Source organism: Sinocyclocheilus anshuiensis, unplaced genomic scaffold (genome assembly GCF_001515605.1).
Source record: "Sinocyclocheilus anshuiensis isolate Anshui unplaced genomic scaffold, SAMN03320099.WGS_v1.1 scaffold955, whole genome shotgun sequence".
NCBI lineage: Eukaryota > Metazoa > Chordata > Actinopteri > Cypriniformes > Cyprinidae > Sinocyclocheilus > Sinocyclocheilus anshuiensis.
In genome coordinates this window covers 341779-369445 of record NW_015546094.1, presented here as the reverse complement: position 1 = coordinate 369445, position 27667 = coordinate 341779, and the positions used below count along the sequence as shown (strand labels likewise).

Here is a 27667-nt window from a genome sequence, read left to right as displayed (position 1 = left end):
GTTAAAACAGTATGCTGAACCGGCGCTCTCGCGCGGACGGGGCATTTAATGTAATGCTATGCAGAAACGAGCTCAAATCTATTCTTCGACAAGCCGAAATGTTCTTCTAAATGACCAAATATGCATCTTACATCTCATTTTATTCGCGTTCCAACAGCAAACAGCAACTTTATCCAATCGGAAAAGTACCAGACGAATCCGAAACTGCAGAATTTAACCCTTCAATTCCTGCAAGCCAAAGCCAGCTGCCCATTTATGATATCCCTGCCGCAAAATTGACATTCTCCCTTACCGTGTTCACCGCTCACCTACAATACCCTCCTCAGCTGATAGTCTGTAATAGAAGGAAAATCCGCTATTCGTTCCTTTCAGCTTCCTATCTCGAAGATCACTTAAGGACTAAGATGCACCTTAGGAATCCGTCCAGTATCTTGCAGCGTCTCGAGTGCGGTCGGTAAAGGCCGGCGCTTCAACCCCTCATGGGCGTGTCAGCGGATCTGAACACACACAGCCAACCTTTGCAGAACCGACGTGAAGGTCTTTTAAGGTGTTCTTCAGATCGATTCATCACTGAGACCAACGCCCTTGTGTATATAAACGTGCACTGAACCATTTTGCTGTTTTATCTACATTGTTTTTAAGTACAGTTTTTGAATGCAAAAGGGGCAAAACGCACAATATTTCTTTATTTTGGCTTTGAAAGCGTTTATTGAAGTAATACGTTAAAAAATGACAGGAGCTCATTCTCCCATCACTAACACTCATCATTCATTGACATCCACCTCACACTCTCTCCAGCTCTCACATTCACAGGAATCAGTGGGTGTGTGGTTACAAGTGTAGCAGCATCTCATCTAACCCATTACAGTCTTCATAAAACTGAGATATTATGTGTCACATATTCATCTTAAGCAATCTGTACTGAAACATACTATCACAGACTAGAACAAATGTAATACACAACAAGTCCTTTCCTATGTCATTGTCACTACTTTCTTCGGCCCCTGGCAGCAGCTTTGGGGGCCGCAGGCTGATTGGACATGTTGAGAGAGGAAGTGAGAGAATAGGCCTGCAGGTCAACTCTCTGCTGCAGAATGCCAGTCAATAGGAACTCTGTGCTGACCACGGGCAATGACATACTCACTGCCTTATCACAAAGCACCGTGTCCTGCTCACAAGACACCACCACAGTGTGCCCCTAAATAAACAGAGGGAGAAATCGCAATAAAATATGAGAATATGTAATATGTGCATTGAAATAGGAGAATATATGCATTGGTTCTGGGTACCTTGTGAGCAGAGGGCATTTTGGGGAGGAAGCGTGCTCCACAGCAGGTGATGATTTCTTTCATTTGAGACGGTTCCGGCATCACAGAAGGGGTTACGTGAATCTCATAACCCTATGAAAGCAAAATTAGGGGAGAAAATATATGATGCGAATGGTACACCTTGAGGCTTGGGTCTGATATGCTAATGTGCTTGTGAGGGACTAATACCTTTAAAAGGGGTTGAGTTTGGGCAGTTTGCAGTGACGTCTGTAGGCTGAAACTAAACTTTTTCTCCTGCTCGGTGTCTTTCAATATATATTCATCAGTAGAAAGGAAATGGCCCGCTTTTCCACACTGAGAGAGAAAGAGAGGATGTTGTCATGCTTGAGTTGAGCTCAAAATAAAGTCTGTATTATGTACAAGTTACACAGCTAGAAACCCTTGTCAAACAGCTTCTCAAACATAAACATAGAAACAAATCAGCAATATCATAAGAAACCATTCTTGACCAGGAAATACATGGACAAAACATACATTAACAAATTTCTGGGTTCAGAAAAAAATGTTAATGTGTTGTGAGTGGGTAGGGTTATTGAAGCATGGCCATGGCGATGGTCTATCACACTATCAACCAATTAATGGTAAAGATGGAAGATTCATATTATTAAAATTTGATTTAACTATTTAAAAAAGTAGTTTAATAAGGAATAAACAACATTTCACATATTTGACAAACAAGTCAGATATGAATAATGGATTTTGGGTTTGGCTAGGTTGTACCAGGAATATTCCTTTAATATGCACTACCTCACCTTCTTTAGCCAATCAGGAGTCACGATTGGCACCCCTCTGGCAACAGCACACAAAAACTTAACAGTGCGTCTCGCTTTATCAGTCACTAGGTGAGTCATATCGTTTACTCCTTTCGCCAGACTTCCACCTAACTGGGTGACGACACTTTCTCCGTCCTCATCTGTCAGCCCAGTGAATAACACCTAAAAGAGTAGATGACAAATTGGTGTCAGCCACACAGCGATAAAACCTGCTAGTAAACGTCTGTATTTGAGGCTGCGTGTGACCTTGTGCGCCTGACTAGACACAGACCGCCTTGGAGTCTTGGGTGTGGGTGAAGGAGCCTCTTCTGGGGATGCTCTAGTGTTTGCTGCTCTCTTATGACCTCTGTTGTTGGTTTGGGGCACAGCAGTGCTGTCCTCCACCACCTCAGCATCTTGCTCACGCTCATTGTCCATTCCGACATTTACATTCTCCACACCAGAACGCCTTCCTCCTCTTCCCCTGCCTTTTCCAGAAGTTTTAGCTTGGGAAACTTCTTCCGGTTCTGGTAGTTTCATACTCTTCCTGCCTCTGCCTCTTCCTATCGTCCCTTGGTTCGAAGGTCCGATACTATGAGCAGATCTTTCAGAACTTCTAGAACTGGAGCGGGATCGGGAACGGGTTGTTGAATTGGAGTCCTGCTCTGTGTCTTCAACTGCACTAGCTGCTCCTCTCCTGCTAGACTGTCTAGCACTGATGGGTTGCTCATCAGCTGTCTGTTTCCCTCGGCCTCGCCCCCTGCCTCGCCCTCGTCCCCTCTGGCTGGACACCTCCTGTTGTGAGGATACAGACTGATCCGAGTTCATAGAGGAGCCTGAGCAGCGGCGTGTTCGTCTGGCTGGAGGAACTAGAGGAGCTTCTAGTTCTGTCTTGTCCTCCTCATTCTTTTGTTTCTGATGGTTTCTCTCCTTTGTCTTTTTTTGTTCTGTTGCTCTCATCAGACGTTCCTCATTTTCTCGTCTTTCCTTTTCTAATTGTTCTCTTTCCGCCTCTAATCTTTCCTTCTCCTCTTGAATTCTTTCCTCTTCTTCCTTTCGTCTTTGTTCTTCTAGTTCTCTCCTCTCCTTCTCCAACCTTTTCTTCTCTTCTTCCTCCTTCTGAATTCTTTCTTCTAGTTCTCTCCTCTCCCGTTCAAACCGCTCCTTCTCTTCTTTTTCTAAACAATCTTTTTCCTCTTTTTCCCGCTGAATTCTCTCATTTTCTTTTCTAATTTTTTCCTCTTCTTCCCTTTTCAATTGTTCTTTTTCCTCTAATTCCTTCTGTTCCCTTTCTAGTGTTTGTCTCATTTCGGATTCAGCCCGCTTTCTCGGTTCACGTTCGTCTCGTTTCTTTCTCCCATTCTCCTTTTCTTCCGTCTCTAACCTCTCGGTCTCCTCTCGTTCTTGGCGCTCTTTCTCCGTCCTCTCTTTCTCTTCTTGGGCATTCCTCTCCTCCAATTTTTTCTCTTCTTCATTTTCACTACACTTCAGTTTTATACTCATCCGTCTGGTTCCTCTCCTTGTGGTTTTTTCTTCTTCACTCTCTTCCTCGTCCTCAGACAACGCTTTACCCCTCTTTCTTTTTCCTTCCTGCCCTTTTCTAGTTTTACCTTGGACTTTGCTAGATACAGCGGTCTCACTCTCCACCTCTGTCTTGTCTTTCCTCTGTCTTCTGCTACTTCTGCCACTAGGTTCTTCTTGGGTGTTCTCCTTCATCTCTGTCTTGTCTTTCCTCTGTCTTTTGCTGCTTCTGAGACTCGGTTCTTCTTGGGCGTTCTCCTCAACCATGGGCTGTGTTTCAACAACACTGAGATCAGAGTTCGGTTCAGCAGACTGTGCAGGTTCACCTTCATCTTTTTGTCTTCCTCTGCAGGGTCTTTTGGATCTGATGCCACTCAGATCTTCATCCCTTTCAGTTCTGTCCTCATGAACAGGCTGCATTTCTGTGTTAATAAAAATGGAGCTGACGGCAGCTTCAGCAGGTTGTGGAACGCTGTCCTCTTTTATCTGCCTTCCTCTGCGGGACCTCCTGGATTTCACTCCGCTGTTCAGATCTTCATCCCTTTCAATCACTTCTTCAGGAACTGGTTGGGTTTTTCTGATAGTCTGATGAACAGCAGCCTCAGCAGTTTGTGTTACCTCGTCGTCTTTCTTTGGTCTTCCCCTTCGTGATCTTCTGCTTGCCATCTTGCTGCTGAGGTCTTTTTCCTGTCCTTCTTCTTCCTCATGCATAGGCTGTGTTTCATCTACGCTGATATGGGAGCTCGAGGGTATTGGGAGTTCTGTGGATCTGTCTTCATCTATCTGTCTGGTGCTAACTGCATTAATCAGATCTTCACATGGTGCCTCTTCTTCACACATAGTGACACATGCTTTCAAGTCCAGTTTAGCAAGTTCTGGAGATTTGAATTCATGTGCTTGTTGTCTTTTACTCTGTCTCCCAGAGCTGACCTCACTTTTCAGATCCTCAGTTTGTTCTTCCTCACACATTGGTTGTGTTTTTGTTATAGTGTGTTCGACAACAGCCTCGGCAGGTAGTGGGACTTCCTTCTCTTTTTTTGGTCTACACCTGCGTGATCTTCTGATGGACATCTTGCTGCTGAGCTCTTCCTCTTGTCCCTCATCATCTTCACCAACAGACTGTGTTTCAGGGATGGCACGATTGGAGGTGGAGGCCTTTTCAATATGATGTACAGGCTCACCTTCGGTTTGTCTTCTCCGGACCTCATTGTTCAGATCATCCTCTGGTGCTTCATCTTCCTCAAACATTGGCTGCGTTTCTGCGATGGCGATATGGGAACTGGAAGGTTTTTCTATATGACTACTGCTGACCACTTTGTCCTGATCTGGTGCATCATCATCATCATCATCACACATTGGTTGCGTTTCAGCTATAGTGAGATGGGAGCTGAAGTTGTTTTCAGCAAGATGTGCAGAATCATATTTCTCAGCCTGTTGTCTTGGTTTCTGAAAGCCATCCCCACTCAGATCTGCATCTGTTGCCTCTTCTTCCTCACACATGGGCTGAGTTTCAGCAATTATAAAACAGGAGCTGGTGTTTTTACCTTTGTGTACTGTCCCTCCACCATGGGTTCTCCTACCTCGTTTCATGTTCTCCTCCTCACCCTTTTCCGTTTCTTCAATGGTGTCAGTCATGAGCTGGGTGGGCTCATTCTGATAAACCTCTTTGTCTTCTCCCTCCCAGACAAGTTGTGTTTGGGCTGTGAAAAGAGAAAACGGCTGCGTCTGCTCCTCCCGTTTTGGGGTGCTGGCTATGATCAGAGTGTCTGCTGTGGAAAGGTGAGAGTCATTTTGTGTCTCTTTATCTTCCTCCTCCTCGTCATCATCAGGCTTTGCTACTGGGATGAGCTGAGTTTCAGCAGTTGAGAAGTTGGAGTAGGGTTGGGTATGGTTCAGAGGCTCCTGCTCTTCCTCGCAGTCTGTCTCTGTTCCATATGCCTGTGTAGCCTCAAGATCAAGCTGCTTTGGCTTGAGCCTAGCACTGGTTCCAGCAGTTCCTAAAATTGGCATATAACACAATTCATATAACACAATACCATACAAGGAATTGTATGGGTTCAATATAAATTAAGCTCAACTGATAGCATTAGTGGCATAATATTGATTATCCCAAAAAATTATTTTGACACATTCGACTAAAAAAGCTACAGTGAAACAGCTACTATGGAAGTTAACAAGGCAAATATTTGGAGGATGTAAAAGCAAATATTTGAAGCCTATAATTCTAAGGTAATTTTTTAGTAATTCTTTGGTTAAGATTTGTGTTATGTTGCATTTTATCATACTAAAATCAATATCAACACATTTTTCATATATTTACATCTTGTGGCTGTAGTTTTGCAGTTCACATATTGGACCTATTGACTTCTATTGTAAATGCCTCACTGTAACCAATTATAATTATCATTTTAAAGAAAAGTTGAAAATACTTGTGGCAATTAGTATCATGCACCTCTAACATACTCTGGCAACCAAGTCTGAAACCCCTTTCATAGAAAAGAGGTTTTAAGAATTTACTGTTTACTGAACTGTACTGACTACATGAATGAATATTATAATTTAAAAAAAGAATGAGATTAAGAAGGAAGTGGGTGGGATGCTTACCGTATGCTTGCGTGGGCAGTAAGTCCCACTCTTCTTCTAAGTGGCCAAAAGCTTGGGTTGGTTCCTCAAGATTAGACTTTGCTTGAGAATGATGTTCTTGCTTTTTACGGGTGCTCTCTTCTGATTGCTCTGCTTTGCTACCTAGAGAAACCTTGTGACTCTGTGCGGCCTTCACAGCTTTGCCTGGTAAAAGTTTAAAAGGATCCTCATCATCTGTTTCACTGTTTGACAGAAGACCTCTGGCCTTCACCCTTTCCTTGTCCTCATTCTCTTCATCTACATCTGTGTCACTGTCCATGTGGAGCTCTGTCCCTGGAGCTGATGTAGGCCTGACATCACTTCCCTCTCCAATGGCATGCGAGACCTCTGTTGCAATATAAACCTTCATGGGATTATCATCTTCAACATCAGTGTCACTGTCCATGTGGAATTCTGTATGTGGTGGTGCTGCTGATGGAGGACTTTCTGTAACTGCTTCCTTTTTGGAGACATTTTCAGTTATAGAAGCCTCATTCTCCTCAACATCAGTATCACTGTCCATATGAAGATCTGATTTCACCTTTGGAGATTCTTCAGTGTGAACCTTGGGTTCAGTCTTGCTTTTCTCTTCTTCAACATCAGTATCACTGTCCATATGAAGTCCAACTGAAGAGACAGATTTATCAAGAGTTACTGCTTCTTGAGCCTGTGGTTCAGCCTTACTTGCTTCTAGTTCCTCTTCCTCAACATCAGTATCACTGTCCATATGAAGATCAGCTGAAGATACTGGTTCCACCTTTGCAGCTAATTCAGGCTGAGCCTCTGCTTCAGGCTTGCTTTTCTCCATGTCCTTTTCTTCAAAATCAACGCCACTGTCCAGATTTAGGACTAGAGGGCCAGGCTTAGATGATTTTGAAAAAGGCTCATCAGGGTTTTGCCTCAGTCTGAACCGGTCTATTGAGGCTGAAGATGGAGTGATGGAACTTTCATCCTCACTGATAAGGAAAAAAATATGGTGAAGCTAATTTATTGGGAGATAATATATTGCGATCCATAAGTGTACTGCACAGTTTATAGCACTAAGGTGCGATCACACAAGGGCAAAAAAGGTCTACTGTTAATGGTTTAACTATATGAAGCGCAGTTTACATAGAAGTTACTTTTAAACCACACAGCTTTCTGTTGGTCTACATGGTCAATTTGTGTGACCAAGTTGAACCCAAATTTTTGATTGCGTGGATTTCTAATAAAATGACTGGATTTTGTCGGTGTAGACAGTATATGCAACTGCACTTTCAGCCATGCAACAGCAGGCATGCATTGAACTTTCAAACTGACAGATTCCATTATATATGTTAAAAAAAGTGATTTTTGCTTTATCACATTAAATCTTTCCTTTCATAATGGCCATACATTTTAAATAGGTGACTAGGTGTGATTCATTGAAAACTATTACAAGACTGACTGCCAATAAATTTGAAACACATGAGGGGGGGTATCACATTTTATTTATTTTTGTCTTATTGACCTTTAAAATTTGGACAAAGACAAATGACAAACAAACATTATTCAAATAACTTCTTTTGTCACTCACAGAAAAATAAAGTCATACAAGTTTGAGGGTAAACAATCACATTTGGATGCACTTTATGTATTTATTTAGGCAAAATACAATTTCAATGGAGTTATATCAGTTACCCTATGCAGTAGCACATCAACATTACGTAATCGTATTATGTCTTTTTTTTTTTTTTTTACTAGTTCAGGGAAAATTAGGAAAAATAAAGTCATACAAGTTTGAGGGTAAACAATCACATTTGGATGCACTTTATGTATTTATTTAGGCAAAATACAATTTCAATGGAGTTATATCAGTTACCCTATGCAGTAGCACATCAACATTACGTAATCGTTTTATGTTTTTTTTTTTTTTTTTTACTAGTTCAGGGAAAATTAGAAGGGAACATTAAAAAACATATTTAACTTACCTCTCTGGAATGACATTTTTTGCAGGGGTCAGGAATGATGAATTTGTCGAGCTACACAGATGAGAGGAAGAAGCTGAGACTATAGCAATAAAGAAAAAAGAAAGCAAGCATGAAAATAGTGTGTTATTAAATCTTCCAGTAATATGCTTTGCATCTCAATTTACCTACCAAAATCTTTCCTCTCTTCCGGCGCACTCTCTCCATCTGAGTCCGATTCAGGCACCAGGGTGATCTCAGGCTGTTTGTGAGCTGACTGTGGTGAACTCATTTTGGGTTGTTCATCCTCAGGGCTCCATAAAGGCACAGGAGGCAAAACGCTCCTCTCTTTAACATTCAACCTATTCCGCACACATTTACTCAACTCTGACTCCGAGTCACTACTCGAAAATGCTGGACTTAATGTTTTCTCCTTTTTGGGCACACCTCCTTTCTCTGGAGTTATGCGTGTATCTTTCTTTGAGATCTTCAGGCCAGTGTACTGACATGGCACATCAGCGAGCACCACACTCTCTCCCTCGGTCAAAGCGTATCGGACCTGAGGCGTCAGCTTGAATCTGCCTTTTCTGGTTCCATTCAAACTGCCCATGTCCCAGAGAAGTGCTTCTACATCATCACCGTTACCAAAACGATCGTTGCTAGAGCGGAACACCGAGATGGAGATGACAGCATGCCGACTGGATACAGATCGGGCCGGAAGCAGAACAGAACAGGCAGCAGGATCACGACCAATGACATTCTCTCCGATGTAGAGAGGGAATTCTGATTGAACGTGTGAAGAGAGAAAAGAAAGAGAAGGCAATGTCATAATTTCAATAATGCACAGATAATATTAGTTTCTATATAAAAGTTTCTATATATAAGGTAGTCAATAAGAGCACTCACCTGTCTCTGGTATGTGGTCATTTTTGAACACCTTTAGTGTTGCTACTTGTTCTCTTTCTGGTCCTCCTTTCTCCTCCTCTTCCTGTTCTTCTTCTTCTTCAGAGAAGGGATCGTCGATCTGCTGAGTGGCATCCATCCTCCTCTCTAGCTAAAAGATCATCGAAAATATGGTTGTCATAAATACCACCACAAGGTAAATATGGATGTTTTAAGCTCTATACACACAAGCAACATATTATACAATATTACCAGCATTCTCTGGTGAATGGGGAAGCATGTGTGACAAACAATTTACTTTAACACACTTTTTATGATATAAGGACATTACTATGACTTTCTAATCATTTCGTATACGAGTAAGTGTTCATAAGTGCCACACTGGCAACAATGCCTATTTGGCTAAAATAAATATGTACTAATTTTCAGGAATATTTAATCAGAAATAATGTTTCCTTTCAAAATGCAACGGTAAACATGCACGATGATCATTTTTTACATTTGCACTGACATATCGTGCGTGAACTACTTCATTTTATAAAAACAAATATGCGCTTACCTTATCACGCAGAACGCTTGGAAACCATTTCCTGAGCACTAAGACCCGCCCTTAAAAGGAGCACTACTGATTCGCTAGTCAAGCTGTCTATCAGAAACTGAGTCTGCACTGATTGGCTGATAATGCGTCACTGCGGCTTGATTGGACATCTGAGGAATAGAAGGCGCCTGTGTTTTCTGCGCTTTCTGCAGAGGGGCGTGTTTGAAAGTTTTTTTTTTTTTTAATCCATTTGGAATTTGAGACACAATAATTTAGACATTTCTTACTTTTCCTTGCATTTGAGTTATTAACCTCTATTTTAAAACAATATATTATATATAAATATAATATATAAAACAATTAATATTTTATTTATTTTACATTTTAGATACACACACATACTACTCTCATATGTATATTATACTTTACTATATCATGTGTTTAATGTTTTCATTAAGGCAGAGTTTATATAAGTGCAAACCTAAATGTGACTTTATTGGTACAACTTCAGCTTCTTCAGTGATGTGTATGGTGTAATGCAGCAAAAACACATCAAAAACCAAAGCAAACCTTGATTTGTAACGAAATTGTTTCATTTTTATTTTGGTTTTCTCCAGAGGCTCAGTTTTTTTCCACACAGGGACAATCAAGGAGCATCAAAACATTTAAAATATGTAATAAAGAATATGCAGTACAATTCAAAGTATGGGCTCAGATACGAGACATAACAGTCCATTAATTAAAAATTTGCATCAACAATCCATTCAACATGCTAAAACTCTCATCTTTCCATCTGCATAATCTAAAATACTTTCCTGTATCGTCCATGTCATTAGTCATAGTCATCCTCCAGTAGACGTTAGCTGGCGTCCAAGCGAGGTTAAGATTCAGTAAATAACCCTGTTATTCTGAACCTTATCTTTCTTTCAGTCCGTTTCGTTTCCTTCATCTTTCACACAACATACCTTTCCAAACATTTCTCTAAATACTGCAATCAGACCCGCTGAGGTCACATTGAAGTGCCATTATCTCACAGAGTTGCCTTGTTCTAGTGCAAAAATAACAAATGAAAACATTAAAACACTATAATAATCATTTTGACTTGAGTTCTTTGCAGACAACAAGAAGAAAAATGTTAAAATGAAAGAAAAATTAGATGTTACTGTCCTCCTGACCCCACCATCATCTATCCATTTATAACTGGATGTTTGCCACTTTATTCTTCCCTGTTCTATACAGAGAGGAGCTGACCATCAGAATGGTAAAGAAATACACAAAAAAGTGAGTGATTTATAATCGTAAACACTGTTATCCACCCATTCCGTGTTTAAGAACATTCTTTCTGCCTTCCTCTGGTTATTTTTGGCCCCGTTTGTCTAGTGCTAATTTCTACTTGATTTGATTGAGACACTAAAAGTTGTTCTGTATGCGTTTTGCTACATGTACTCAAACTTGAACACACTACTAACTCCCCAAACACCTTTTGTTTACTTCTTAAGCATCCTCCTCGCCCTCTTCCTCAAACTCGCCCTCTTCCTCGGCGGTGGCGTCTTGGTACTGCTGGTACTCGGACACCAGATCATTCATGTTGCTCTCTGCCTCGGTGAACTCCATCTCGTCCATGCCCTCTCCAGTGTACCAGTGAAGGAAAGCCTTACGCCTAAACATGGCTGTGAACTGCTCGGAGATGCGCTTGAACAGCTCTTGGATGGCCGTGCTGTTGCCGATGAAGGTGACGGCCATTTTGAGACCCCTAGGCGGAATGTCGCAGACGGCTGTTTTGACGTTGTTGGGGATCCATTCCACGAAGTAGCTGCTGTTCTTGTTCTGGACGTTCAGCATCTGCTCGTCGACTTCCTTCATGGACATGCGGCCACGGAACACGGCGGCGACGGTCAGGTAGCGTCCGTGTCTTGGATCGCAGGCCGCCATCATGTTCTTGGAGTCGAACACTTGCTGTGTGAGCTCAGGCACGGTGAGGGCGCGGTACTGCTGGCTGCCTCGGCTGGTCAGAGGGGCGAAGCCGGGCATGAAGAAGTGCAGACGGGGGAAGGGCACCATGTTGACGGCTAATTTGCGCAGGTCAGCATTCAGCTGGCCGGGGAAGCGCAGGCAAGTGGTGACGCCGCTCATGGTGGCGGAGACCAGATGGTTGAGGTCGCCATATGTGGGAGTGGTGAGTTTGAGGGTACGGAAGCAGATATCGTATAAGGCTTCATTGTCTATGCAGTAGGTTTCGTCTGTGTTCTCCACCAGCTGATGGACGGACAGTGTGGCGTTGTAAGGCTCCACTACGGTGTCAGAGACTTTTGGGGAAGGCACCACGCTGAAGGTGTTCATGATGCGGTCTGGGTACTCTTCACGGATTTTGCTGATCAGCAGGGTACCCATGCCAGACCCGGTACCACCGCCCAGGGAGTGAGTCAGCTGGAAGCCCTGCAGGCAGTCACAGCTCTCAGACTCCTTACGGACCACATCCAGGACAGAATCAACAAGCTCCGCCCCCTCTGTGTAGTGGCCCTTGGCCCAGTTGTTACCAGCGCCGCTCTGTCCTGTAATGTGACACACATTATACCGTGAAGGTGAGGCATTTCACATCCTTCGCGTATTTTGAACAAATTTTGCACATTTTTAACATATTCTCTTATGGCAGTCACTCACCAAATACAAAGTTGTCTGGTCTGAAGATCTGTCCGAAGGGTCCTGAACGCACGGAGTCCATGGTGCCAGGCTCCAGATCAACTAGAATAGCTCTAGGCACATATTTACCTCCTCCACGAGAGAGAGACAGAAAAGGGGAAAAGCTGACCAGCTCAGTAAACATAAGAAATTAAATCTATAAAAGAATGTATTTCAATGTACAGTGCACAGCATAAATGAGTACACCCCCTCTGAATAAATATAAAAGATGTATTTTCTTAATGATCACTAATATAATTCATGGAAAGATGGCAAAATTTAAACATATTAAACATATACTTAATAAAAACAACAAAATATATGCCAATATTTTCTGTAAGATTAGCCAATTACAAACTTTCTCAAGAGGCTCTCTGTCCCTTTTTATGATTTTCAGTTTTGTGCTTTAGAAACCAAAGTAACAAATCTTATTGCCCTAAAAGTCAGCATTAAACAGAAATGTTGACCATTTTTCTTCTCTATTATGATGTGTTTCCAAGTTTAACAGCTTGTCACAAAAAAAAAGTAGGGTTTGACTTGATTTTCTTCATCAGGAATTGGTTGGATTGTTGTATGGATCGTTGTTGTTTGCTAAGTGCAGCGTTTGTTTCATGTGAGTGACAGGTTGCTGGAGAGGAGGGATTTTGGTCCCGCCCTCATGCCAGTATACACATCATCAGAGAAGAGATGTTATGGGGGAGGGGGGTAGCAATGTAAATGCACACTGTTAAAGGGGGCATCTTCCCCATCTTGCCCCAAATGTGTGTCTCAGTAAAGTACCTGTAGCTTCGTTGTAGTAGACGCTGATTCTGTCCAACTGCAGGTCACTATCTCCATGGTAGGTTCCTGTTGGGTCGATCCCATGTTCATCACTGATCACTTCCCAGAACTGCAAACACCACACAGCAATTTAAAGCATCTCCCCACTTGCAATTATATGTAACTCGGTATTCATTTCAGCAATTCATTTATGCAAGGCTACATAAAATCGTCCCGTAAATCTGTAATCTGCAATGACTGGAATCCGTTCAATGAGTTTTACCTGAGAAAGAGGCTTTATGGATGTTTAAATCATTAATTCTTTGTTACTGTCCAAGTGACCTTAATCTGAGAGAGAAGCGGAGGGAGAGAGGGGTCGAGATGGACTTAAGGCTGCGAGCGAATGGAGAAAGAAAAGATTGTTCTTGGGATATATTGAAAATAATTGTTTTGAAGGAATGAGGGCCAATAAACTGGAAGGCGCTGACTGACAAAGCCCTACTGTGACCCTGTTCTGACTCTCCTATCAAAACCTGTTACTCCAGGCAGCCTACATTTCTGCTGTGTCATCATATCATCATAATATACCATGCGGACGCATATGAAATCATTCGGCTTCACCTATTTGAAATACGATTATCTCATCTTTCTTGAATACACTAAATTTTGCCAATTGTTTAATTTACAAAATCAAATGTTTCATAAATATGTAATTATCTCATTAATTATTCATATTTCATTTATATCTGTACCATAGCGGGAATGGGCTGCAGCTGTTAGAGCCATTAAGTCCATTTGTGAATGCCTCCTCGTCCCCACCCTGACCTCAGATGAGTTCAATAGACGCTCGCAATCTCATCATTTAAAAGGCATGTCGACGTCTTATAAAGGATGAAGACGATTTAACCTGATTTCTGACGCCACAGAGGACATGCAACATCTCATGGGCAATCTTTTAAAAATGTGCATCTTTAATGAGGCCGTGGGTGTGCATATGTCCTTGTTTTAACCTCTGTGTTTTTGTGATAGGAAATCTAATTTAATGGATTCATTGGATATTTAAAATTCATAATACTCTTGTTAGAACAATTATAGTAAAAAGAGAGCTCATTTTAGGGCAAATTAACCAATGACTCACACTAAAATAACGTGATTTAACTTCATAATTTCACATTATTAGTCTACTTCTACTATGAACAATTTTTCATTGTCATTCTCCAGCGCCCCACCCTTCCCATCATCCACCGTTGGACCACGGAGTCACAGCGGTCAATATCCGCACATCGATAAAAATACGGGTTTAGTTTAAACTCAAATACTCGCTCAAATCATTTCGCGTGAAAATGATGTTAAGGTATGCGTTTGTAATATTAGTGCCACGTGTCATGGCTCGCGCACTGGTCCTGACAGCTGTTTAAAGGGCTCGTGACACTGATAACGGGTAGTCATGGTAATTACTGAGAGGCTGAGCGCTGCTGTTCACATCTGATCCGCCACACCCGGTGCATTGTAAAGAATGAGAGAAAGAAAGAGGACAGACCCCCCTTTTCCCAGCGAATCCCTTCACACACAGCTCTGATTTACAGACAAAGAGATTTATAGTTGGAGTCTGCGGAATTTGAGCATCATTTAGAGAAATAGCTATACAGACCGTGTTCAAGAAATAGTGGGAATGAATGAGGAGTGAGATCCGCATATTTTGGGCTTGCATAAAAGGGGGTTCAGATGAGGAAAAAAAGAAAAAGCAGTGCAATGGAAAAAAGATGCTTGTCTATAAAACTCCTCAGCGTGTTGCCATAGTCTAATGCATTATTAATAACTCTGGTTGCAAAGCAAAATAAAATAGGCATGTTCTGCAAAATATGCTTTAATATATCTAATATGTTGAGAAACAATAAAGAAGATCAAATAGTTCTATTTTAGATTAGGTCAAGACTTTGAACTAGAATAACAATGGCATTCTTTACATATAGTGGATTCATTGTTGCATTCTGAGACTCTTGTAACGTTACTGTTATTTCGTCGTAGATGCTAAATATGACTCTTTGATGACTTTATAAAATTACTTTGTACTCTGAAAAACTATTCTTACCTTGGCACCGATTTGGTTTCCGCACTGACCGGCCTGAATATGAACAATCTCCCTCATTGTTAGATATTGTGTGAGAAGTTCTCAAATAAATAGGGAAAGTAACGGTGTGGTTCTGCAATAATTTGGAAAAGCTGGACAAAGGCTTTATATTCCTGGACTGTCTCCAGAACGAGGCTGGAATAGTAGTGGGCGGGGCACTGCTAGATGTTGAGAAACCTGATTGGTGCAAGACACATTTTAGTGGCGGGAATTGGAGCGCAGCCCGGAAGTATATAGGGCAGTAGTGGCCAAAACTGGCCCGCGCCCGCAGCGAGATTATTTTGATAGCGGCTGAATCTGAAATAGATCTGTCATGACAGCAAGAGTTACTCACAATCACTTCGTCTTTAGTGATTTTGCCTTCAAAATAAAAGTACGAGACCGTTTTTGCAGCAATGTTTTATTTTGAGATGAATTGATAGCTTTTAATTTGAAAAGTTCTGAAATACATTCAAAAGCCATTCTAAAATAGCCGTCATGAAATGTGTGGTATGAAAAAAACTTACAGTGAACCATTGAAACATTTGCTTATAGCGCGGGGCCTCAGCACCAACACGTGAACAATAACAAAGCAAATTCAGCTTCCTTTTTTATCAAAAAGATTGACAAGACAATCAGCAAACATTTCTTGATCATGGATGCAGAACAGCTGGGGGTGCATGCTTATAACTTACTCCTGAAACGACAGAGTAAACAAGAGTAGGCTACATGAATAGAGTTAAAGTTAGATGAAGTTTTGGCTATTACACAGGCTTAGTAGGCTACTCACTTAATGTGAAAACTGGCATCTTCCATCAGTCACGATTTTTTGGATGTTGGGTGATATTATGGATGTCACTTTAATTCGCAGACAGATAAGACACATTTGCATTCACAAAACTAGGTAGGATGAACGTATAGTTGTCTTTCCATTCTTCTTTGTATGCCCTATTTTCGCTGTTAACTTTCCTCTTTAGACTCTTTGATAGTAGCCTACAATTTTCTCTCACCAGCTAGCTTAAAGGGGTGATATGATGTTGCTAAAAAGAACATTATTTGGTGTAATGACGTGTTTATGTGGTTTAAAGTAAAAAAAACAAAACATTATTTTCCACATACTGTACATTATTGTTTCTCCTCTATGCCCCGCCTTTCTGTAAAACCAGCAGGAGAGCATTGATGTGTGAACTGAATTTGGAGAAAGTACAGTGTGTTACAGTGAAGTTATTGACTATTTTGTCCAATAACCGTGAATTTATTAAATATAAAAACAATCATAAAAATCTTTCAAAAGCAATTATTGTCAAAATAAGTGTTGTAGAATAACCAGCAGGAGAGCAGTGATGTTTGAACTGAATTTGGAGAAAGTACAGTGTGTTACAGTGAAGTTATTGATTACTTTGTCCAATAACAGTGAATGTATTAAATATTTTAAAAAAATCATAAAAATCATTCAAAAAGCAATTATTGTCAAAATAAGTGTTGTAGAATAACCAGCAGGAGAGCAGTGATGTTTGAACTGAATTTGGAGAAAGTACAGTGTGTTACAGTGAAGTTATTGATTACTTTGTCCAATAACAGTGAATGTATTAAATATTTTAAAAAAATCATAAAAATCATTCAAAAAGCAATTATTGTCAAAATAAGTGTTGTAGTATAACCAGCAGGAGAGGAGTGATGTCTGAACTGAATTTGGAGAAAGTACAGTGTGTTAAAGTGAAGTTATTGACTATTTTGTCCAATAACAATGAAGGTAATGGCTATTTTTCATTTTAAATAATCATAAAAAATATGTAAAAGCAATTATTTTCAAAATAACTGTTGTAGAATAACCAGCAAGAGAGCAGTGATGTGTGAACTGAATTAGGAGAAAGTACAGTGTGTAACAGTGACGTTATTAACTATTTGTCATAATAAAAAATCATTACAAAATGTGTAAAAGCAAATATTTTCAAAAATAAATGTTGTAGTATAACCAGCAGGAGAGCAGTGATGTGTGAGCTGAATTTGGTGACACTACAGCGTGTTACTGTGAAGTTATTGAGTATTTTATAAGTAACATTTTTCGCGTTTCGCACTTTGCAGACGGTCCCTTTGGACTTGTCTCTCAGACGCCAGCGCATTGAGATCAATGTATTTTGGTACAGAGCGGAGGAAAGCTTGGTTTGAGGAAAACTCGTTTGTAGCTCGTTTTCTACATTACTACGAAAGAAAAGAGGCGTCAATTGTGTAGTAAAAATGTTTTGCTCGTGATTTATTGATCCGGAAAAGTCGAACCTGTGAATATCTTGCTAACTTTACCGAACTAGGAAAAATTCTGAGTGTAAAAGTAGGCTATGTCAAATAATTATTACAATAAGTTAGTCTCCATTGTGTAGCAAGCAAATTAAAATGATACACATTTATTATTCACAATATGGAAAGAGGAAATAAAACAGTTCGTTAAGAGCATGACTCAAGCCATTAATGGGCTAATTCAAGTGCTCTTTTATTTTATTTTTTTAGTTATTTTGATCCATTCCGCATCTCCCACATGTGTTTTAGCAAGGCGGTCTGTGTTGCAAGTTAGCGAATGAAGATACTTGCCAGGTTGCGTGTCACTACTCTGCTTTATTAATGTATCCAGTGTAAAACCCGGACACCGCCACACAAATGTGGCTTTTTCTTAATGACTGTCCTACTACAGGATTTAACACAGAGTAACAGCTCACTACCAGTTACAAAAGTAACAGTCTGTCACAGGCAATTCTAGTTGCATTTTTCATCAATTAATTTCTTAAATTATCGTTTGACTGTGTTCTGGCCCGCCATCTAGTGGTAAATTATTTTTTTGCCCGATGCCAAACAGGCCGACCCCTGATCTAGACAAAATGTGCCCTTGAACAATTGCTCTTCTATGAAAATAATACGCATATGATAGTCAGAGTCATTGTTATGGTGTATAAATATGTTATGCATTATTGTTTAACTTTTTGTTTAATTTTAATTAATAAAGTTTACCCACTATTTTCTTTATGGATACAAAATGGGGACAATGATAAATATACATTGACTACAGAGCATAAAAGAAGGGAATTGTCTAAATCTTGCTGCACTGACAAAGCAATATGGAGCTGATAAAAGAACCCGAGACAGTGAAAAGAGTATCAGAGAGAGTGCACAGTACTTCCTTAAGTAACTTAAATAGATAAGAACAGTCTAAAGGAATCATGAAAGGAATAAAGAAATGCACAGAAAAATGACCTGTTATGTGGTAAACATGTTCCATAGTAGCCCACTCTGGACTTCTCTCATTTGCAAAATACTAATAATTTTCTCGTTTTATGCTGTAAATAATAAATAAATATGTGACGAGAGATTCATTTTCTACCCATTTGTTTGCAAAGCTGCATATATTCTGCCACATAATAAGAAAAATCCATTTGATCAGTCATAATGATCAATCATACAAATCGAAATGATGAGATACTAAGTCAAAAATGATGACTTAAAAAGTCAGAATTATAACTCAAACAAGTAAAATACTTAAAAAATAGCTATGAAATGAAAAGTCCCAAATTATGACATAATATATTATATTAATATATTACATAATTATGATTTAGAATCCCATAATTACGATAATTATGACTTTCTATGTCACACTTATGATTTACCAAAGCATGATTTTGAAAGGATGAAATGGGCGTAGGCTAGGCTATTTGTTTAGATATCCAGTGTTGGGAAGGTTACTTTGGAAATGTAATAGGTTGCAGATTACAAGTTACCCTATTTAAAATGTAATAGTAGTGTAACTTTTTCAATTACTTTATTAAAGTAATGTAACTGATTACTTTTGATTACTTTTTGATTACCTTTATAAATTTCGAATGAATGTTTATTTGCAACTGTTAATCATTTTCAAACATTTACACCATGCAGGGTTAACCTTACAGTAGTGCTCAACACTGTCAGACTTTCAAAATCCTTCATCACTTGAATTAAAATGATCAAATTTGAACACATCCACCACAAAATCAGACTTTAGTACCGCCTTTTACTTTGAGATTGATCTGAAGTTCAATACAGATTTAAAATCATAAGAAATAGTTTACTGATACTGCTTTTTAAACCAAATCTTTGCATAACTACAGGAAACACCGCATCTAACAATTTTGTTAGGAAAAAAACAATTGTTTTGGAAAAAAAAGTTAATTAAAAAATAATAATAAATAAAAGCATATACAATAATAATATTAAAATAGCAGGCCGAATCGGCTGCCAGGCCACCGGGAATTGTCCCGGTTCTCCCGATGGCCAGTCCGCGCCTGATTTTTCCAGACACGCAGAAAGTGCAGGATTCATATATTGTCTTTTTGCGGCTTAATATTCGCAGACACTAGTCCATATGGCGTTTTGATTCAAGTGTACTGACCTACTTTTGAGTTATTCGTCCAAAATGTGGCATATTCCGTCCGCGTTAGGCTATAGAATTCCGTTTTTATGACTGGATTCTACGAACCAGTCTGTGTTTTCTATAGTATAGTTTCTAAATTATAGGGCCGTATGTCTCAGAGTAGTCAGTGCAATTTGGGAAAGAAATCAATTAAATCTGTATGTGGATGTGTGTAAATATTCAAATGTAATCCCCTTTGTAATCGTTACCATTTTCATAAGTAACTGTAATTTAATTACACATTATTTCTTAGTAACTGTAACTGATTACAGTTAAATTTATTTTGTAATTAAATTACGTAACGCCGTTACATGTAACTAGTTACTCCCCAACACTGTAGATATCTAAGAGCAAACTAATGAAGGTGTCTTATTCCTCAGTTTACAGCAGAGAGCATTCTACCTATTACTCTGTATGACCTTCGTAAAACCTAGTGAACTACCTACCTAGGCTGCATTTTGCGCATCGCGAACGCCCAAAAGTGTAGTGACGGTAGGGAGCTCACTAGTTTTGAGGCATCACCTGAGTGTTGTGAATGGGCGTGGCCGAGTTTGCGTGATTACGACGAGCTTTTGCCATTGACACCAGTGAGACAATCCGAGCAACATTTACTTCGTGTTTAATGAAACATCAGCAATCGGTAAGAACGTATGGGCTTATCTAAATACCACGAAGTTTCTGAACTTGTGATTCTCAACACCAAAGTAAACTTTAGTCGCTTTAAATACAGCATAGCCGCTGCTAAGTAGCAGCCAAGCATTTCCTGTTCTGTTGCAAAATACATGAACGTTAGTGCCTCTAAACACGTACTATGAGTTCTACATACATTATATTCGCACGGTTTGTTATTGCTTGTGTTTTCAGACCTGTTTTATTGCGAGAGATACGTTTATTTATCGTCGAGGGTTATTGTTCATTATGGCATAAGATTCATGTTGGTTTTAATCGTTTAGCTTTTACAGTAACTTACCCTTTAAATATTTGGTTTTTAATATTTAGATCCAGAACGTTATAATTGTGTCGATTATATGGGAATAGTTATATATGAAGATTTGTAACTTTTTTTTATCTTAATGCGTATTGTGTAATATTCTACATTTTTTAAGTTTTACATGTGTGATATAAACTAACGTATTGCATCCCTTCTACTGTAAAGTGCTTTTTTTTTTATTAGTTTTTGATTGGTCAACAGGTCCCTGATTTGAAAGTGAAAAAAGCTGTTGTTGATTTAAAGAACATACTCAAATGAAATGAGAGACATAAATTAGAAGTCAACATATTTCACTGAACTCTTGAGAGATGAACTATTGCTGTCTGTGTTTACTCAGATGTCATATTTAAAATATTCCCAGCATGGGTTGATCTAGTGACTGATGCCTTTTAAATACTGCTGCTTTCTTTCTTCAGATCTAATTCAGGATGTTTCACACCTGTGGTCCCAATGAGGCGATGGTGGTCTCAGGTATGCTGCATCTGTTGCTCTTTATTACAGAGTTATGTCAGTTATGTATATAAATAAACATAATTAAAATCCTCCTTCGAGGTTATATATGATAAGAGAGAACTTAAAATTAAAGCAGCTGTTGATTGAACTGGATAGCTTGTAACTAATGATTGACACCCATGAGACTTTTACAAGAAACCGTGAAGTTCTGTAATGATCATAAAGATCAATGCTATTGTGCAAACTACATTCTTTTCTTAAACAATGTCCAATGCAGAACTGGTTTCAGCTGCTCATGTGACTTTCATTCACAGGTCAAAACAGACACAAAGTTCACTGTAATGGTTGTGATTTTTTGTGTAGATAAATGGCAGTGGTTACACATTAAGATTACTTTAATGCTCAGGGGAAAAACCCCAGCAGGCTCACATTTACTACAACAAGGTTAATGCAGTCAAACCACACTGTACAGAGGGGCAGAAAATAAGTCACCAGCTCCATTATGTCTCTGTGGCCCTCGTTCTCTCTGTAAACAGTCGACATGCTGCTGGAGACATGCGATGACAGGAAGTGTGCTAACGAGTGTCTTTACTAATGTTGGAAATCCTGCACGGGATTGACCTTGCTGTTTAAATGGAGAAACATTTTGTGCCGTAATTTATGAAATGTGTGTGGGTGGATTTGTGTGGATTTCCAGCAGTGTAATGCTATGATGACATACGTTTTTCTCTGCTGTTAAACTAGAAGTGTGTCCTGATAGTAAAAGTGAATAATTTGTACAGTGGTTGTCAGTTTTATTAATAGGAATTGTCATTTTTTTATTTTTAAATGTTGTAAAAGTAGTAAAAGTAAAAAGTTTCTTATTGCATTTATTTGATCAAAAATACAGTAAGTCATATTGCGAAATATTTTTACAATTTAAAATAATGGTTTTCTACTTTTATATGTTGTAAAAACGTAATTTATTCCTGTGATGGCACAGCTGAATTTTCAGCAGTCGTCACATCAGGCTTCTGTCACATGATCCTAAAATGCTGATGTGCTACTTACTATTTTTGTGGAAACTGATAGTTAATTTTTTTTTTCAGGATTATTTGATGAATAGGAATTGCAAAAGAACAGCATATATTTGACATCATTCTTTTTGTATTATTGCTGACTAAATGTATTAATTTCTTTTTTTTTAATTCTTATGGACTCCAAACCTTTTTTTTAATAAATATAAAATACATAAAATAAATATAAAACAAAGAATATAGTTTCATGACCAGTAATAAATATTTATTAAGTATATTGTGCATCTATATATTTCTATTGGTAGATATTGGTTATTTAATCATGCTTTCCCCCTATTTTTACCTTTAGATGATGATCACATAATTTTTAATAACACTTTATTTAATTATAATGATTTAATTTTCTAATAATTTATTTAGACAAAATAGTATTGAACTGCATTATTGACCATTTATCATTTACCAGCCATAACATAAAAATAATGATCAATTTATCTGTATCTGTCAGAATTTTAATATAAGTACGTCTGTATTATTGTTACATATACACCGTTACGGTGTTATTAAATTACTGATACTATAAGATTTTTCATTTTGGATATACCTCACACCACCCCTAGCTAGTGAATTGCCACTAAGTATGTTTTCAATCAAGTCTTGACACTTTATACCAGCAAACAAAATCTCTTTATGTTGTCTCTTTTAGGATGTGGCCGCTCTCCTCCTCTATTGATTGCTGGTGGAAGAGTGTTTGTTTTTCCCTGCATTCAGCAAATCCAGCGGTATGTATAGAATTACAATAGAAGACGGATTCTTAGAACATGTTAGTGCAAGAACACACGTGCATAGAAACCATTCTGTTTAACCAGATGCTGCGGTGCGAGTCACTAATGTAATTCCAGAAAAGACTGGGAGTCTCGGGCCTCATGAATGATGGGAATAAGAACAAGAGCGCAATAGAGACTCCACTTGTGTTTACATTCCTCTCCACGTATATTAATGAATCACTCAGTCCTCAAAGAATACTTTCTTCACTGCAGTAGTTTGTAGATTACTGCGGATGAATTTGCCTTAGCTCCACAAAGTCTGTTGATGATTTGATTACTGCACATCAGCAGTCACATCTGTGAGGTCAAGCTCAGCCATCAATGTGCAGAACTATATGTGGGTGTGGCTTAAGTTTGGGGGCTATCTATTTGCCCACATAATGGGAGACAATAGATATGTTTGGTTATGGAAGCTTGTATTAAGGGTAATTGCGATATTTTTTTTTTCTTGCAATACTAAGTTTACATCTCATAATTCAGACTTATTTTGGTAATTCTGAGAAAAAAGTCACAAAACAGATGTACACTCAATTCTGAGACGAAAAGTCAGAATTATGAGATACAAACTCATTCAGTTGCAAATATCTTTGTTATTTTTTATTTTGTGGCAGAAAAAAACTGAATTGCGAGATGTAAACTGAGAATTCACAGCAAAAAGTAGGAATTAGCAGGAAAAAAACCTAAATTGAACTAAAAACTAAAAAGTCAAGATTTGTATTTTTTTCCCCCCTTTTTTTTTTTAATTTTTGTCTTTTTTTTAAATCCATGGTGGAAACAGGCTTCCATATTCGTGAAACCTGTTTGGGTAATCAATTTTTTTGCAATTTCATATGAATGGCGTATATATCTGCCTTGGATTTAAAAATGGTTTGTTTGTAAAAAAAAAAAAAAAAAAAAAGCTTTATGACTACTTTCCTTCTTGTTTTTCTTTGCTCCCAGGATATCTCTCAGTACTCTGACTCTGAATGTGAAGAGTGACAAGGTCTACACCAGACATGGAGTACCAATCTCAGTAACAGGCATTGCCCAGGTTAGAGAGAGACACACTTTACACTCATCTGTAGAACATAACATAGTACAGTCTGTAAGCGCTGCTGCTCATGTGTTCTGCAGGTGAAGATCCAGGGTCAGAATAAAGAAATGCTGGCCGCAGCCTGTCAGATGTTCATGGGGAAGTCCGAGGGTGAGATTGCTCAGATTGCCCTAGAGACCCTTGAGGGACATCAGAGAGCCATTATCGCCCACCTGACTGTGGAGGTACTGCCACATGCTAAAAGTTTTGCTGTTTGTATTCTGTATCACACACAAAGAGACGGAAGAAACAAGCTTTTATAAGAAGATTTCAAAGAGGACTGGAGGGTTTTAGTGCTGAAATAAACAAGCAACCTTTGCTGTCTGAAACATGTGATGTGCAACTAACTGTTCTGCTGCTGTTAGCTGATTATTTGTTATTGATTGTACAGTCTCTCTTTCTCTTTGTAGGAGATCTATCAGGACCGTAAAAAGTTCTCCGAGCAGGTCTTTAAGGTGGCTTCCTCTGACCTGGTCAACATGGGGATCGGTGTGGTCAGCTACACGCTCAAAGATGTGCATGATGATCAGGTGACTTTAGTCATGCACCACACACCCTAAAATACACTACTATTCAAATGCTTGTAGTCATTGTGAGTTTTTTTGTTTGTTTTGCTTTTTGTTTTTGAAAGAAGGCTATTATGGTCACCAGGAATGCACTCGTTTTACAACAGAATAATAAAACTGTAGTATTGTGAAGTATTATTATTTTAAAATGTAATTTATTTTTGTGAAGGCAAGGCTGAATTTTCAGCAGCACTGAAGCTCCAGTCTAGTAATGCATAAACAGTTTGAAATCACAGCATTTATCTGAAATAGATCTTTTGTAACATTATAAGCATCTTTTATGTCACTTTTTATGTATTTAATGAGTCCTTGCTAAATAAAAGCATGAATTTCTTCCAAAAAATAATTTGAATATAATTAAGATAATACATTAAAATAACATGGTAAGACACACCAATTTTCAATATCAAGCAGCAAAACGAGCTGTTTGGTACAGCTAAAAATAGCTGGACGCGGTTGAGACCGGAAGCTAGACCCATAGAATTAAAAAATGGCCAGGCCCGCTCTTACGAGAAGAAAAAGGTGGATAATCATAATAATATGCATATATGTATATCACTCACCCGGACTTCCTTACAGAATTATCTAAGCTCGCTGGGTAAAGCTCGTACTGCTCAGGTGCAAAGAGATGCTCGTATCGGTGAAGCTCAGTTCAAGAGGGATGCCGTCATCAAGGTGAAAATTTGACATATTTCTGTCATCATTGTTGGTTGTATGAACATTGGTGTGATGGATAAAACTGTAAATGTCCTTGTTTGTGTATGTAGGAGGCTCATGCCATGCAGGAGAAGATCTCTGCTCAGTATAAGAATGAGATTGAGATGGCTAAAGCCCAGAGAGACTTTGAGCTGAAGAAAGCCGCCTATGACGTTGAGGTCAACACCAAGAAGGCAGAGTCTGAAATGGCCTATCAGCTTCAGGTAGCAAATGATATTCAACTTGGTTTTCAGCTGGTAATATGAGGGTTGCCGGTTAATATTTCTGGGAACTTCAAGAAATCATGTAGAACTAGACAAGTACAACAAAAACGACAATTAAATCACATCTACTGACATATTTACTCACCGTCATCTGCATTAGGTGGCCAAGACGAAGCAGCGTATCGAGGAGGAGAAGATGCAGGTTCAGGTTGTGGAGCGTACGCAGCAGATCACTCTACAGGAGCAGGAGATCACCCGCAGGGAAAAGGAACTGGAGGCCAAAGTCCAGAAACCAGCCGAGGCCGAGAGATACCGCATTGAGAGGATCGCTGAGGCAGAAAAGTGAGAACTGAGGACCTAAGGGTCCAAAAGTTTTGCCGTTTTGTCTGCTTTAACACACATTTGTGCTTTAGTGGAAGCAAATCTGAAGGATAGAATTTGGTGTGATAATCTCGAAAAGTCATTTAATGTTCTTTCATCTAACAGGCTTCAGCTGATAATGGAGGCAGAAGCTGAGGCAGAGGCCATCAGAGTGAGTTCATGAATCTCTCCACACACATGTTTTTTGCCGGTGAAAATTAGCATTACTATTCACATTAGATCCCACTCAACATTCAGCTTTTCCTGTCTCTCTTTCAGATGAAGGGAGAAGCTGAGGCCTTTGCAATGGAGGCAAAGGGTCGGGCTGAAGCCGAGCAGATGACCAAAAAAGCAGAAGCTTTTAAGGAGTACAAAGAGGGAGCAATGGTGGACATGCTGCTGGAGAAACTCCCACTGGTTAGTGCATCTAAACTTTTGAAAGTCAATAAATAAGTTCAATGATAAGACCACTCAATAATGGCCTCCACTCCTCTAGATGGCAGAAGAGATCAGCAAGCCACTCTGTGCAGCCCAGAAGGTCACCATGGTGTCCAGCGGTGGGTCAGAAGTGGGCGCAGCTAAGCTGACAGGAGAAGTTCTGGAAATCATGACTCGCCTGCCGAGCGCAGTGGAGAAACTGACTGGAGTCAACATCTCACAGGTGACCACGCTCACGTCAGTGCTGGTATCAGGCTGTAGATCAAATGAGCTGCAACGTCTGCATTCCCATGGCTAGTTTCCGCAGTTTGTTTTTGTTGCATCATCATTTGTCTCTTTCACAAGTCACTGTCAATTACCACCTGTCATCAAAATGGAACTAAGAAAAATAGGTCCATTTCTCACTATTAATAAACCAATAACTACGACTTTTGTCTCAATAAACTACTAATTTGCTGCTTGTTAATAGTAAGGCAGTTGCTAAGTTTAGGTATTGAGTAGGATTGGGGATGTAGAATATGGTCATGCAGAATATGTGCTTTATAAGTACAAATAAACAGCCTATATGTTAATAATAGGCATGCTAATAAGCAACTAGTTAATAGTGAGTTTTGTTTCCTAAACTAAAGTGTTACTAAAAAAAAAATAAAAAATTATATATATATTAGGGCTGTCAGTTTAACACGGTTAACTTACGTTAACTTAGTTATGAAAAAATAACGCGATTAAAATATTTAAACGCAGTTAACGCACTGGCCCCGCCCCCAGACCTGTACGTCGTCTTACATTTCATACAGTTGACTGTTGACTTAAACAGAATATTATGTATTTTTGTTCAATTTTGCAGAGAATATATTACCTTTAAAGCCACAGCAGAACTGTTGCATCGCCGAGCAACACAGCATGTTTAGTTTCTGAATGAATCCGCGTTTTGAACTAATTGTGTGAATCAATGATTCAAAGGCCCATTCGAGTCATTTACTGAATTCCTGAATGAATCAGCTGTTTGAACGAATCGAATGAAGACATTTACCGCCACCTGCTGGCAGATTTATTTTCTTATTTAGAGTATTATTTAATTGAAAATAATAATAATAATAATAACATTAAAGGGATAGTTCACCAAAAAGAAAATTAAATTCTGTCATCATTTACTCAAACCTGAATGACATTCTTTCTTTTGTGGAACATGAAATATGGTATTTTGAAGACTGTTGGTAACAAAGCTGTTTTGGTTACCAATGACTTTCATTGTATGAACAAAAATACTGAGATGTTTCTCAAATGATCTTCTTTTATGTTCCATAGTTCATGTTAAGCCGTTGTAGCCTAAATGTTTATGTGTAATAAATTTTATGTTGAAAAAACTAAAATTTGAAATGTCTACTTGATACTTTCTCATTTAACACAAAAATAGCTTTAAATAATCTTTTGTGGGTATTTTCACAGTCA

General features: G+C 39.0%; 3 protein-coding genes across 5 annotated transcripts in view; 1 reads left to right on the top strand and 2 right to left on the bottom strand.

The window, feature by feature from the left end:
* Positions 1–668: 668 nt before the first annotated feature.
* LOC107700173 (mediator of DNA damage checkpoint protein 1-like) lies at positions 669–9652 on the bottom strand. Its single transcript, XM_016501726.1, has 11 exons — positions 9611–9652; positions 9055–9202; positions 8341–8931; positions 8173–8251; positions 6206–7179; positions 3240–5598; positions 2348–3176; positions 2081–2263; positions 1497–1622; positions 1290–1400; positions 669–1198 (listed from the first exon to the last, which is right to left on the bottom strand). Exons 2-11 carry the CDS (start codon positions 9188–9190, stop codon positions 989–991), a joined length of 5598 nt encoding a protein of 1865 aa, XP_016357212.1. The 5' UTR covers positions 9191–9202; positions 9611–9652; the 3' UTR covers positions 669–988.
* A 554-nt stretch (positions 9653–10206) lies between these two features.
* Positions 10207–15208, bottom strand: tubb5 (tubulin, beta 5). 3 transcript variants are annotated; one of them, XM_016501723.1, is made up of 4 exons: positions 15120–15208; positions 13049–13157; positions 12251–12361; positions 10207–12141 (listed from the first exon to the last, which is right to left on the bottom strand). In XM_016501723.1, the coding sequence occupies exons 1-4, from the start codon at positions 15174–15176 to the stop codon at positions 11084–11086; spliced, it is 1335 nt and encodes a 444-aa protein (XP_016357209.1). In that variant the 5' UTR covers positions 15177–15208; the 3' UTR covers positions 10207–11083. The 3 variants fall into 3 exon arrangements, with proteins under 3 accessions (XP_016357209.1, XP_016357210.1, XP_016357211.1); XM_016501724.1 differs by having other exon boundaries at positions 12251–12358; XM_016501725.1 differs by lacking the exon at positions 15120–15208 and adding an exon at positions 13780–13896.
* A 4889-nt stretch (positions 15209–20097) lies between these two features.
* Positions 20098–27667, top strand: part of LOC107700171 (flotillin-1-like) — a 9083-nt gene continuing 1513 nt past the window's right edge. Inside the window, exons 1-12 of the mRNA XM_016501722.1 lie at positions 20098–20212; positions 20980–21034; positions 22739–22814; positions 23799–23889; positions 23973–24116; positions 24342–24461; positions 25077–25172; positions 25265–25417; positions 25578–25759; positions 25904–25949; positions 26057–26194; positions 26274–26438. Of these exons, the coding sequence (XP_016357208.1) occupies positions 20992–21034; positions 22739–22814; positions 23799–23889; positions 23973–24116; positions 24342–24461; positions 25077–25172; positions 25265–25417; positions 25578–25759; positions 25904–25949; positions 26057–26194; positions 26274–26438 (1254 nt within the window). The 5' untranslated portion in view covers positions 20098–20212; positions 20980–20991. The remainder of the gene's footprint in view (positions 20213–20979; positions 21035–22738; positions 22815–23798; positions 23890–23972; positions 24117–24341; positions 24462–25076; positions 25173–25264; positions 25418–25577; positions 25760–25903; positions 25950–26056; positions 26195–26273; positions 26439–27667) is intronic.

Bases quoted from the DNA above. Each gene is read 5' to 3' on its own strand.
- LOC107700173 (XM_016501726.1), bottom strand. From the start codon at position 9,190: ATGGATGCCACTCAGCAGATCGACGATCCCTTCTCTGAAGAAGAAGAA. The intron at 7,180-8,172 runs GTAAGTTAAATA...TTTCCTTATCAG, and splicing joins AAAAATGTCATTCCAGAGAG to TGAGGATGAAAGTTCCATCA. The intron at 1,199-1,289 runs GTACCCAGAACC...CTGTTTATTTAG, and splicing joins AAATGCCCTCTGCTCACAAG to GGGCACACTGTGGTGGTGTC.
- tubb5 (XM_016501723.1), bottom strand. From the start codon at position 15,176: ATGAGGGAGATTGTTCATATTCAGGCCGGTCAGTGCGGAAACCAAATC. The intron at 12,362-13,048 runs GTACTTTACTGA...TCTCTCGTGGAG, and splicing joins CTACTACAACGAAGCTACAG to GAGGTAAATATGTGCCTAGA. The intron at 12,142-12,250 runs GTGAGTGACTGC...GTCACATTACAG, and splicing joins ACCAGACAACTTTGTATTTG to GACAGAGCGGCGCTGGTAAC.